The sequence below is a fragment of the Crocuta crocuta genome, unplaced genomic scaffold (genome assembly GCF_008692635.1).
Source record: "Crocuta crocuta isolate KB4526 unplaced genomic scaffold, BGI_CrCroc_1.0 scaffold587, whole genome shotgun sequence".
Lineage (NCBI taxonomy): Eukaryota > Metazoa > Chordata > Mammalia > Carnivora > Hyaenidae > Crocuta > Crocuta crocuta.
This window is the reverse complement of record NW_027532403.1, coordinates 2,921,907-2,934,538: the sequence shown is the minus strand read 5'-3', so window position 1 is coordinate 2,934,538 and position 12,632 is coordinate 2,921,907. Positions and strand designations below refer to the sequence as shown.

The 12,632-nt window shown below is 40.6% G+C and overlaps 1 protein-coding gene across 3 annotated transcripts in view; it reads left to right on the top strand.

Annotated features, from left to right (window-relative positions):
- The window catches only part of ELOVL6 (ELOVL fatty acid elongase 6), a 133,352-nt gene extending 121,077 nt beyond the window's left edge, over window positions 1-12,275 (top strand). For all 3 annotated transcript variants that reach the window (XM_077778470.1, XM_077778469.1, XM_077778468.1), the window contains 2 exons: window positions 2,797-2,948; window positions 9,881-12,275. In XM_077778470.1, coding sequence (XP_077634596.1) covers window positions 2,797-2,948; window positions 9,881-10,305 — 577 coding nt within the window. In that variant the 3' untranslated portion in view covers window positions 10,306-12,275. The remainder of the gene's footprint in view (window positions 1-2,796; window positions 2,949-9,880) is intronic.
- Window positions 12,276-12,632: the final 357 nt, after the last annotated feature.

Sequence of the window (12,632 nt, the reverse complement as noted above, 5' to 3'; positions counted from 1 at the left end):
CGCCCCCACCCATACACAGCTCTGTCTTCACATCTGCTGGCTTGACGTGGGAAGTGGGACAGTGCCCACCCTAATAAATCACTGGGAAGGGAAAGGGAATTACTAAAACTTGCTTAAGTAATTAGGATTTACCCCTAAATTGAAGATAATGTTACTTTCTTGGGAGAAATGACAAAATCAGGATTCTTTCAATATGGAGAAAGAGGAAGGAACTTGGCTTTTGAATAGGCAACCAACAGTGTCTGCTGCATATGCTCAGTGGAGATGTTGCATCCATAGTTCCATATTCCCTTCATAGCAGCAAAACCCAAGGGCCCTATGTGCTAATTACCTTAACTTGGTGATAGTGGCAACTTCTCATAATTTAACCCTCATCTGTTGAGGTAAAGACAACACCTAAAAAATCAATTCAAAGAAGACAGAAAAAGTTTCATTACCTGAGTTTACAATGAAATCCAGATCTCCACTCCCAAATTAGGACAGTTTATTGACTATAAAGACGTAGGTCATCCCACTAGGAGGGGACCTTTCTTTGAGATAAGAAACAAACGGAGAAGGAACACCCTTGAATGAACCGAGAAAGAAACTCCTCCCTAAGAGGACATTTCTTATGCGAAGTTCCTAAGGCAGAATTCTAACTGAAAGGCTAAGAAACTGCTGGAATGATTGGCTCACAGTAAGCTGGAAGAGAATGGCAGGTGGGAAGGGTGGAGGTGGGGGACAAAAAGACCATTCACAGCCTTGTAGATTGTGTTAAGGAGCTTGTGGATTTTATTCTGTGTGCAGAAGGAAGCCACTAAAGGATTAGATAGATCCTAGACAGAATCATTTTATATGTTGGAAAGAGTAACTCCATTTAATGTAGGCTGTATATCCTTAGAGAGGCTACTTACTGAGTCCCAATAAACAGTTGCCAGGGGGCACCTGGGTGGCTCAGTTGGTTAAGCGTCTTCAGCTCAGGTCATGACTTATTCAGAAGCAAACTCTTAAGTCTTGTTGAATAAACAATAGTGCCTCTGAAGAGAAATGAAAGCTCCTATTTCCCAGTCTGGTGAGGCTGCTACTCACTTCAACAGTTGTTCACTGGTTAATCTCCTAACTGACTTAGACCCTTGAAGGGGATAGTGCCAGAAAAATGATGGCCAAGTACATCTCCCCACATGGTCCGCCAGCTTTACTTTGCCGTGCATGTGGTCTGCATGCTCTGGTACATACATCTGNCTGAGGGCCTGGGGGGGGGGGGGGGGGGGTCAGTCCATAAGGGAGGCTGCCTGTTCCAGCTGCAAAGATCTTTCACACCTCGGGTTGCTTCACTGAGTTCAACACATTCCAGAGCTCTCCTGTTTCCTTAAAGGCTCCTTAATAAAAATGTCATGAGTCAGTTTGTTTTTCAACAGCCTTTGAGTACCTTTGCCTGTGTGGAGACAAACACATTACGGGGTTCTAACAGTGTTAGTATGTGGTTATCAAGAGCTCAGAGGAGTGAACCTGAGTGGTTTCCTGGATGAGGTGACAATAGAGCTGAGCCTTCTCCTTCCGGCTTCTGGGAGAGAGATTAGAGAGTGGAAGGGGGGTAAGCGAATATAGTGGTGGTGTTTTTTTTCTTAATTTTTTTAATGTTTTATTTATTTCTAGGAGAGAGAGAGAGGGACAACGTGAGCAGGGGAGAGTCAGAGAGAGAGGGAGTCACAGACTCTGAAACAGACTCCAGGCTCTGAGCTGGCAGTCAGCACAGAGTCCGACGTGGGGCTCGAACCCACGAACCGCGAGATCATGACCTAAGCGAAAGTCAGACGCTTAACCGACTAAGCCACCCAAGCGCCCCTATAGTGGTGGTTTAGAAGCTGCTGCTGGGGTCCAAAAAGATGCCAAGGAGGTCTACATCGATAAGGCCAGCCCAAGTGTAAAGAAAGAGTTGGCTGAGAAATAAACAGATACTCAGGCGGGGGGTGGGGGGTGGGGGGGACTTCAAAAATGATTGGACATAGTGATATGGGAAACAAAGGCAGAAGGAAATGGCAGATTAAATTAAATGTCCTTATAACCTGCAGCACATTGACAAATGCTTGAGGCAGGAAGAATAAAAGGTTTCTCCAGGAACTCCCTACTCTCTTAATGCTAATGCTTTGCTAGAGGGAAAAACAACCTTAGCTTGACAATAGCTAGGCCTCCAGTATCCTGTGAGTCTTCCTTAGCATATGAAAATCTCATTGGAAACTTCCCCTGGACTTTACCTCCCCCAACCCCAGAGTGTATAACCAGACTCTCCTCAAGGTCCCGAGGCAGCTCTTTCTGCCATGGGTCCAGTCCTCGTACATTAATAAAATCACCTTTTTGCACTAAAGATGGCTTCAAGAACTCTTTCTTGGTCGTCAGCACCAGACCTCCCCACCATTACCCCAAAACCTCATCAATAGGACAGACTTGAGATAATTTCAAGAGTTTTCAGCCAACCCTATCTCATTCCCAAAGGATAGTTCTCAAGCTGAAACACAAAAGTCACCAGGATTCCTCGTGAGAGCCTGCCCTGGATCCATTCCCCTTTTCCATGGACCCTTTTTGGTATGTTGATGAAGAATAAGCGGCACTGTGTATGCTCTTCAGAATAAAGCACTGAGAAATTTTGTTGCTCTTGTTTACAAAACATATTAAGATACTTCCAGGTTAATGCAAATGATGATTATGAGTCGTTTACACCTTCTTCCCATCAGTGGCAGACAGTCTTCTAAGCATAGGTAATGTCAGAAATGAAATTATTTTCCTGAATGTTGTTTCTTTTCTCTTTTCATCATGAAGTATATTCGGTGCTCTTCGAACTGGTGCTTATATGGTGTACATTTTGATGACCAAAGGCCTGAAGCAGTCAGTTTGTGACCAGGGTTTTTACAATGGACCTGTCAGCAAATTCTGGGCTTATGCATTTGTGCTAAGCAAAGCACCCGAACTAGGTGAGTGTCTTCTCTCCTTCCGTTTCCACCCCTACCCACTCCCCCCTTGGTAGCTACACACCCACAGTATTTATTTTAAAACAAAGAAACGATTGGAAAGTCCTGTTTTGCTGGTTGCAGGAAAGTTATAATTAACGAATTTGAGAGTTCTTAACTAACTTCCACTATCTTTTTCTCTCCCCTCCTTCCTTCCATTTCAATAATTGTACATTGTGTATACAGAGAGCAAAATAGTTTATGTAAACATGCAGACTTCCAAACATACTGAAAATACACTTCCAGGAGCATCTAAAATCTACACGGCCCCTTCTGTCCAACACATTAGCTGTGCTAAGATGCAACTACGGAGGAAAATTCGCAATGCATCTATTTCCCAGTCCCACATAGAAGCATACTTTCATCCTGCTGTTAGGATTCAAACCTGGAAACTAGGCTTTTCGTTTGGGTATCCTCATGTTCTAATTACCAAATGCTAAGCATTGGTTTCTGGTGTTGTTTGATTTTAATCATCTAAGAAATGGGCCTTGGAGAAGAGGAAAGTGGTTCACTTCTAGAAATTAATCCAAAATAACTCCCAGTGTATGTAGGGGTTTTTTTCAACTCTTTAATTGTCTTGGATATAAGTGAGGCATAGGTTAGCAGAAACTGAAAAAATTGTGACTAAGGATTTGACTTGGATGTAGTTCACCAGGAAAATATCTTTACTGCCAGAGAAAGTGATCTGCTGGTGATCATAAACTCTGGGTTCATCCATGAGCAGTACTGGTCATCATCTCACAAACTGGTTTATATCCTCAGGGAACACCTATTCATTCTCTGGGTTTTAAATTTTTTTATATGGAATTAAGAGTTGTATTATTTAGTTCAAAAATATTTATTTGTGGATTGTATTCCCTCTCCTATTTCTCCTAAAAAGTGGGTTAGAGGTTGTACACTTGATTATAAACCATGTTACAATACAAACTACCCAGAGTCTTTCTTTAAGATGTCCCTAGTTCATACCCTGTGTCTGTTCCCAAAGGATATGAGGTCTCTCTGATGTGTATGTTAACAACCTATCCACTTTCTAATTGGTGGCTACACACCTCCTGCCTACAGAGAGCTGGCAATTGATTGGAACTGTTGGTTTGACTATTGTTTTCCTAAGTCAAAAACAAGGGAAGAGCAGCAGAGGAAAATTTCTTCTGAAAACCTTTCCTAAGAAGAGCAGGGGTATGGAGACGGGTCCTCTGCAAAATAAGTAGATCACCGTTGTGGGGGCAGAGTCTATGAAAGCAGACTTAGGGTAAAATGTGTTAGTATGGACGTATTCATTCATTCACTTAACATATTTATGTTAAGCACCTACAACGAGTGTTTAATAGGGGGCTGGACTAGAATGTCTAATCATCTAAAAAGAAATTTAGAATATGAGTTTTATGAACCAGACCACAGGAGGCTATTTTTTTCATGTTCGAATTGAGACCACAAACTCAAATCTTAGACTAGAAAAATGTTTTCCAAACTTGGAGCCACAGACAGTGCTTAAAACACACGTGTTTTTAGGAATTTCAAAAATCTATGGGAACATTTTAATTTTGTGTTTGCATCTATAGATGAAATGCTGTCTTGCCAGATACACTTCTTTCATAGTGACTCTTCAGATGCATAGAATTTCTGAGTCAGATTACTTTTTCTCAAACTGGTGGTGGTCTGAGAATGTGAGCATGTGGGGGTTTTGTGACATTTCCATACATTATTAATGTTTGAGAACTATTCACTTTGAGAAATATCATATCATATCATATCCTTTTGGCTTAATTTATGCTGCATAATAAGTATCCTTCTGAAACACCCCCATCTTTTTTGATACAGAACTGACTACAAATATATGAGTACAGAAAATGCATGAAGCATGGGACTCCCCCATCATGTTACCACCAAATCCTCTTCACAATTTCTACCTTACTGCCCTCAACGTTTTTTGTTTTTGTTTTTGTTTTTTAAAACAACAATGGTGCCTCTATGCTTCTGGCCCTTAAGCCTTAAGTTGCAAAGAAGCAACCTCAGTCTTTGCTTCCAGAAAATCCTTTCCCTTGCAAGCGCTGCTTGTCTGTGTCCTGAATTTTATCCCATTGCATTTGAGGGACTTGAAACTCAAAATAGTCCCTTCTACCTTTCGAATAATTTATTGAAGAGCCACCTCAACCTACCTATAGTGGTCATTTTTCTTCAAAGACATGAGTAAACCTATACTCTCTGTCCTCCCATCTTCTGTTCCAGATTGACGTCAAAGTTTTAAGACGGCAGACAGAGTTAGAATTTCCAGACCAGAACTATTAGTGAAGCATTTAGAGGTATTTGTGCTTACCCTCTGTCTTGTTAGAGTGTTAGTCCAGGTGATGCTAATTAATCAGCCGTCTTATTTAATCTAGACCCAGACACTCCACTCCCTAATGCCCCAATGTAGACGTTATAATTGAACACGATTCTATTCCTTCTTGAACCCAGAAGGAGCTGTACTGTAGTCTCCTGTGCCATTGTTTTGATAATCCCTTTTCCTAAGAAGTCTCATTCACCTTAGTGGTTTGTAGCTTGGATATCAAGCACTCCATTTCTTCATTGTTAAAATATAGAATTGAAGGGTTGACAATGGGCTAAAGAGTTGGGGGGAAAAATCCTAAACTTGATCTGGTTTTTTAATGAGGTCACTAACATTCTTCATGTAATTTCAGGTTCATTATGTAGATATTTCCATGGTCAGAATGCTTTGGTTTTCTATTTTAAAATATGCTTTATCTTCTTTCAAATATTCTGGAGCTCATTGGCAATGGCCCTCCCAAATTAAACTGTTGAATCAAAATAGATCCAAAAATCAGTGCTGGTTGAGGGCCTCAGAGATCACCAGCCCCTAGCCCTAATTTGGTGAACATGTTTTTTGAATGCCTTCTTGTTCATTTTGGAAGTTAAGCTCCTTTTCAATTTTTTCATTCTTAGAAAACATTGTTTCTACCATTTAATTAAGAAAGATTTATCCGCGGAGCACCTGGGTAGCTCAGTTGGTTAAGTGTCCAGCTCTTGGTTTCCGCTCAGGTCATGGTCTGATATCACGTGGGTCTGAGCACACCACAGGCTCTGGGCTGACAGTGTGGAGGCTGCTTGGGATGCTCTCTCTCCCTATCTTTCTGCCCCTCCCCCACTCACTTTCTCTCCAAAATAAATAAATAAACTTAAAAAAGAAGGAAAGAAAAGAAGATTTATCCACTTGGATTACGTAGAACTTTTCTTATTTTTAGGTCCTAAGCTCTGCTTTTCAATACCCTAATATTCTGGACTCCCTTATGTGCAGCAGAAAGAAAAGGTTCCTGTGAGAAGGAACAGTTCTTCTGTGTTTAATAGTGAAACACTAGTTTCCCACCAAAACCTACATGCCTGCAGTTTTCATTATACTTTTCTTCGGGGGCTCGGGAGGAGGTGGGGGTTAGAGAGGGCAAAATTCCCATAATGTAAAATTCACCATTCTCAGTGTACAGGGCTGTGGCATCAAGAACACTTGCATTATGCACAACATCACCATCATCTGCCTCTAGCACTTTATCATCTTCCCCAACCACCACCACCCATCAAACCCTATCACCATTACTCCTTCACTCAGCTCTTCATAGCAAGAAGGGCTTTCTGTTCCAGCAGAAATGAGTGAGCTCATTTCAGTGAATTACAGAGTTATGATCTATTACGACAAATGAGAAGAGAACTGCCAATCTGCTTTGTGTGCCAAAATCTTTGCGTGCCTACTGTGTGAATTATATAAAAAGCTGCTGAGATTTGCTTTTGTGAAAACTTGGAAATATCTGCTCTGAGTCTAGGCCCTTGCTCAGTTGAGCTCATTGTTTTTGAAACTCTGACTCAGCAGAGCTCTAGTTAACTCTGCGAAGAAGGGGTACAGCCATCTGTGACAAACCACGCACAGTGGGCTCTCCGTCTCCTGGTGACTGTGAGCATCCTGGGGGTTTCCAAATGCTGGTGGGCTTCTCCAAAGCTGCACAGACACCTGTACTTAACAGGCACACAGACTGAAGGTACGTTCAGGAGGGACAGTTAAGTTCGTGAAAAGAGCACACCCTGCCTGCAGGCTGGCTCTTGGCTGAAAATAGCTGAATCGAAAGTAGTTAGAGACACGGTGCTAGCAAGAACATGAACTACTGGTAGCTAAAATTCATGACGTAGCTAAACCATCTAAAAGTTGAAAGTCCCACTGGCGATTGTTGGCCAACGTTCTTTCCATGATGCCAACCAGACCTTTGACCAGGAAAGATTGGTTAGCCTACATCAAATAAATATACTGTCCCTATCTTTGGTTTGCATTTCTAGGTCACTCTGTAGCTTTGGGCAGGCCTGTAAATACCATATCATGGCATGACCGGCTCATGACAAGTCAACTGTGATATCATGTGGTTTCCCCAGAAGAAAAATAATTCATAACNAAAAAAAAAAACAAAATAAGTGGGTGGTTTTAGGGAAACCATTCTGGAACCCCGCCAGATTCCTCTTTCCCTTGCCCCAGGGCTACCAGGTCAGCAGCCTCCTTGGGGGATACTAATGGGGCATTGGAGGCTGACCAGGACCTTTATTGGGAAATCCCATCTTCATTACTCCACATGCAATCCTGTCTGTCTGTTCCAAAAAAAATAAAATCATAAATGAATTCAAATTAATTTGGTTTTATAAATCTCATGACATGTCCTTCACCTCCAGCTCTCCCATTTAAATGGAAATCCTTAATGTGTCTCAAGATCATACTCCTTACTCACGAGATCCGAGACTCCTACTCAGACAAGAAAAACACAAATCAAGTTTCAATTCCAGAATCGTAGGTCCCACTTTGTTCCCAGTTAGCCCATTCGAATATGGTCTGTCTTTTGTCCCCTATTACTCTCCTCACACTGAAACTGTTATTTAGACAATACGGTTTTAACATAAAAGTGACGCTAGAGTTAAAAATCAAAAGAATTAAACAGGAGGAGATGCTTATTACTTTATAGCAAATAACTTTTTTTACTTTTATGTATTTATTTATTTTTTTATAGCAAATAACTTTTAGTACAATGTGTTTGGATGTCCTTGTGGATTATACATTTCTGTTCATGCTTCGAGACTCATAGAAAACATCTTCTCAATTATGAATGACTGAATTTGTTTTTAACATATAATTCCTTGGACTTCTACCTTCTTTCCACTGTGAACAAAAGTAAGCTGGAATTATTGTGTCTGCATTACAGTTTACTGAGCCAGGGGAGGCAGAGTAGTAATTACATAGAAATAGTGGATCTTGGACAGGCACACAAAAATAGCACCGTTTAACATTAAGAAGTAAACCCTGGGTCTCCTGAAACCAGTTTTGTCCCTTAAGTATACAAGTCAGAGTTACTATCACCATCAATCATTGTCAGTCTGTCTGACATTTAAAGGCATGGTAGGTCAGACATCTCATAAGAGAAAGAAGGACTTCAAAGAAAATTTGATGATATGTTCAGAAATGCAGCAACTGGTAGCTGTCCTTTTCTGTTCTAAATCAATATGAATTGATAATGTTTCACATTATCCACATCCTGCTGAAGGGAATGGGGCACCACCTATACTATTCCAACCATGGCCATCAGAACCTTAAAAATCTAACCAAGGCCTCATGTTCTTTGACCTTTGCTAGTGCCAAATGCTTTAGGGCATCCATGAAGGATGACAAGGGTAAGTACTAATTCCCGTTGTGCTAAATTGGATTTCAGAATAAAATGAGGGACGTCCTAGTTCTCCTTGTGGTGCAAATGCAAATCAAGTTTGAGTTCACCAAAGGTCGTAAAGGATGTTGGGTTTTCCTAGACCTGAAAAGAACCAGAGAGATAGGAAAGATAAAGGAGCGTAAATCCCGTTTTTGTCCCGTATGCCAGGGTCTTTCCACTTCTTTCATACTTGTTAATGGAATTGTGTATGTCTGTGACTATGCTTGCTCTTCATCCATTTTCACATAAGTATTCTTCAGTATATTTTTTGGAATCCTTAAGGCTTTTCAGAGAATCCTTACATATAAATAGTATATACCTACTTGAGCAGAATTCTAGCTTCTATGACATAAATTTCCTACCTTGGAAACAGCGGTCTTTTTCTTCCAAAGGATATTGTTAATAGATCCTGGAAAGCTTTCTCAGAGTTACCTCCATAAAAATGTGTCATTTTTAATCACTCAATTCGTTGATATAAAATTTTCAGATTACCATCTTCAGCAAATAGGGTAGAAGGTGACTTTTCTTTCCTCTTTCTGTTTTTGCCCTTTGCTTAAATTTTACCTTTCCAACTGCCGTATTGCCAAGGCTTCATATTTTCCAGGGAGTTTACAAAGATATGTTTTTTAGGAGTAGCTTCTGTCATATACCAAAGAAAAATGGTTTTCCTACTCTAGAGAGGCCTGAGCACATGTTGCTAGAATTCTAATCTGTTGGTTTCTATTCATAAATGATCTGAGAGAAGTCACTTGACTCTTCCAGATAATATTTCCTAAAATGTATGGATGAGTTAGAAATTGGGTAGCATGATTGCTGATGTCCCTTCTACGTGAAAACTTATTAAGATTTTGTGTAAAACAGGTTTCCAAAAGTAACATTTATTGAGTGTTTTCCATGCGCCAAGAGGATATGTTGGATATCTTATTTAGTCCTCAGACATTGCCAAGCTACTATTGATATCCCCGTCACCATCTCCATTTTACAGAAACTGGAAAACAGGATAAGTAACTTGCCCAGGCTCACAGAGCTAGTATCAGTCCGGGATTCTAACCCAGTCCATCCCACTCCCAAGTACCAGTTCAAGATAATCTACCTTCTTGTAAACATGTGAATTACCATTATGTCATGGTCAAGAGGCTCATGTACGTACATTTTTTCCCCTTCTCTGTCTTTCAGGAGATACAATATTCATTATTCTGAGGAAGCAAAAGCTGATCTTCCTGCACTGGTACCACCACATCACTGTGCTCCTGTACTCCTGGTACTCCTACAAGGACATGGTAGCCGGGGGTGGTTGGTTCATGACCATGAACTATAGCGTGCACGCCGTGATGTACTCTTACTATGCCTTGCGAGCCGCAGGTTTCCGAGTTTCCCGGAAGTTTGCCATGTTCATCACCTTGTCCCAGATCACTCAGATGCTGATGGGCTGTGTCATTAACTACCTGGTCTTCTCCTGGATGCAGCAGGACCAGTGTCCCTCTCACTTTCAGAACATCTTCTGGTCCTCACTCATGTACCTCAGCTACCTTGTGCTCTTCTGCCACTTCTTCTTTGAGGCCTATATCGGCAAGATGAGGAAAGCAACGAAGGCTGAATAGTGTTGGAACAGAGGAGAAAGCCATAGCTCAGGGTCATCAAGAAAAACAATAGACAAAAGAAAATGGCACAAGGAATCACATATGGTGCAGCTAAAACAAAACAAAACACATGAGCAAACACAAAACCCAAGGCAGCTTAGGGATAATTAGGTTGACTTAACCCAGTAAGTTTATGATCCTTTTTGGGTGAGGACTCACTGAGTGCACCTCCATCTCAAAGGACTGCTGCTGGAAAAATCCATTCCCTCTTTCACTGTCAGTTCTAGGACAAATGAGAACAAAAGTGAGCCAGAGGCACTGAGAGAGAGAAATAGAAGGTAAAGGCTATTAACATTATATGGAAAAGAAAGTATTTACTAAGTGTTATATTTCTCTAAGAATGAAAGAAGTTTACTGAAAAAACTGTGCGAGCACATACACACACAATCCTTTCTAATCTTTTTTGACACTAAACGGGAGCCAATAGAATAGGCAAAATGGAAGAGACACAGGGTGTATATCTAGAACAATAATGCTTTTGCAAAAATTAAAGCCTTTTTAAGAAAGGTTAGTAGCTGTAGCCCCCCAAAAAAAAGATGTCTTAATCACCTCTCGTGAAAACGGATGCAAACAATTGTATTTCAGCTCAGAGAAAGGCTGGTGTCTTTCCCTTCATAGCATGGGCTCAGGCTAGTGAGTTTGCTAGAACCAGAAGGGGCATGATATTTCTCCAAGGTTCTTCCTGGGAGGATGGCAGCCAGTTCCTAAAGGGGCAGCTCTGTTTCAGAGCATTTCTGATGGTCTAACCGTAATTTCTACTCTGAAATGAACTAGAAAGGATCATCCTTGGTTCAGTTGCCCCGGGCTTTGGAACAGAAGAGTAAATACAAAATAGAAAAGCGAAAACTCAACCAAGTGACTTAAAAATGGATTCTGTACTACCTGTTAAAAAAGATCCAGCCCAGTATCACTCTTGAGCTGGGAAAAGGGGAAAAGGACAGCGGGGAAGGTAGAGGGCCAAGATGAATACAACAGACTACGAACACCCCTCTCTATCTGACTTCACACACACTCATAACTTTCCAAATGAAACCCTGTTGTACAGTCCATATTTTCTATATTTTTGTGAATTTCAAAAAAAAAAAATCTGCAGGGCTCTTCCTGATTATTGGGTGAACACTGTGTTTCCGCATCCTCTGCATTCGCTCCCTAAGCAATGCAGAGGTGTGTAAAGTGCCCTCTGCTGGTCAAGTGTAGATACTTCAACAGACACGTCATGGCAAGTTTGGCTGCAACAGTTGACAACAAAGGGTCCCTTAGAGACTTATCCTTCAAATTTTAAATGATATAAAATACTCATCATATTTTTGGCCAACTCAGAAGACATTCCTCCTGCTTCAAGTCCGCTTCAGAAATTTTTTTAAAAGGGACTTTTGCTCTGGAACTCAAAATCAATTTAATAAGAGCCATATTCTCTAAAAAAAAAAAAAAAAGCTAGATAATATAATATTATCTGTAATATTTCAGTCCTTTACAAGCCAAATAAATGTATAAACATTCCTAGTATTTCAGAGATGCAATTATATAAAATTGTTCAATGTGATATACTAGTATTCTAATTGGGTAAGTAGCTTCACGATTAGACAAACTAGATGAAATGATTAGCGGCTACACTGCATAGACTATACACGCATAACCACACACACACGCACACAAATGTGGGGTACACTCAACTTCAAAGCCCAAATGAATAGAGACACATTTTCTGGCTAGCAGAAAAAGAAAACTGTTGTTTATCTTTCTTGCTTTATTTGAGAGTGTACAGTAAAAGGGATTTTTCAGATTATTTTTATATTATTTTAGCTTTAATTGTGCTGTCATTCATGAAACAGAGCTGCTCTGCTTCTCTGTCAGAGATGACAAGGGCTTTCTTGGCATCTTGTTTATGTGTGGAATTTAAAAGAATAAAGTTTTATCCCATTCTGTGTGAATGGCTTGAACAATGAACAAAGAATCCATGCAAACCAAGTCATGACTGATAGACCCAGGGTGGGGGTGGGGCTTTGCAGGGGAGGAAAACTGTTACATCTGTGTTAAACTATTGTGAATAGTCTATGATGTCTTGACATTGTTCAGAGATGAGAGACAGTTGATGGAGGGGTGTGTTGTGATTGTTAAGTCAAAACCTGGCGTGAGCTAAAAAGATGGGACCTGCTATAACAGCTACTAGGTTCTTTGGATGCAAATAATGTTATTTTGAGCTTTGAAAATCCATGATACTGTGCAATAAGCTTTTTTTTCTTATAAGAGGAAAAGAGCAGAATAATTAAAATGAAGAAAAGGCCAAA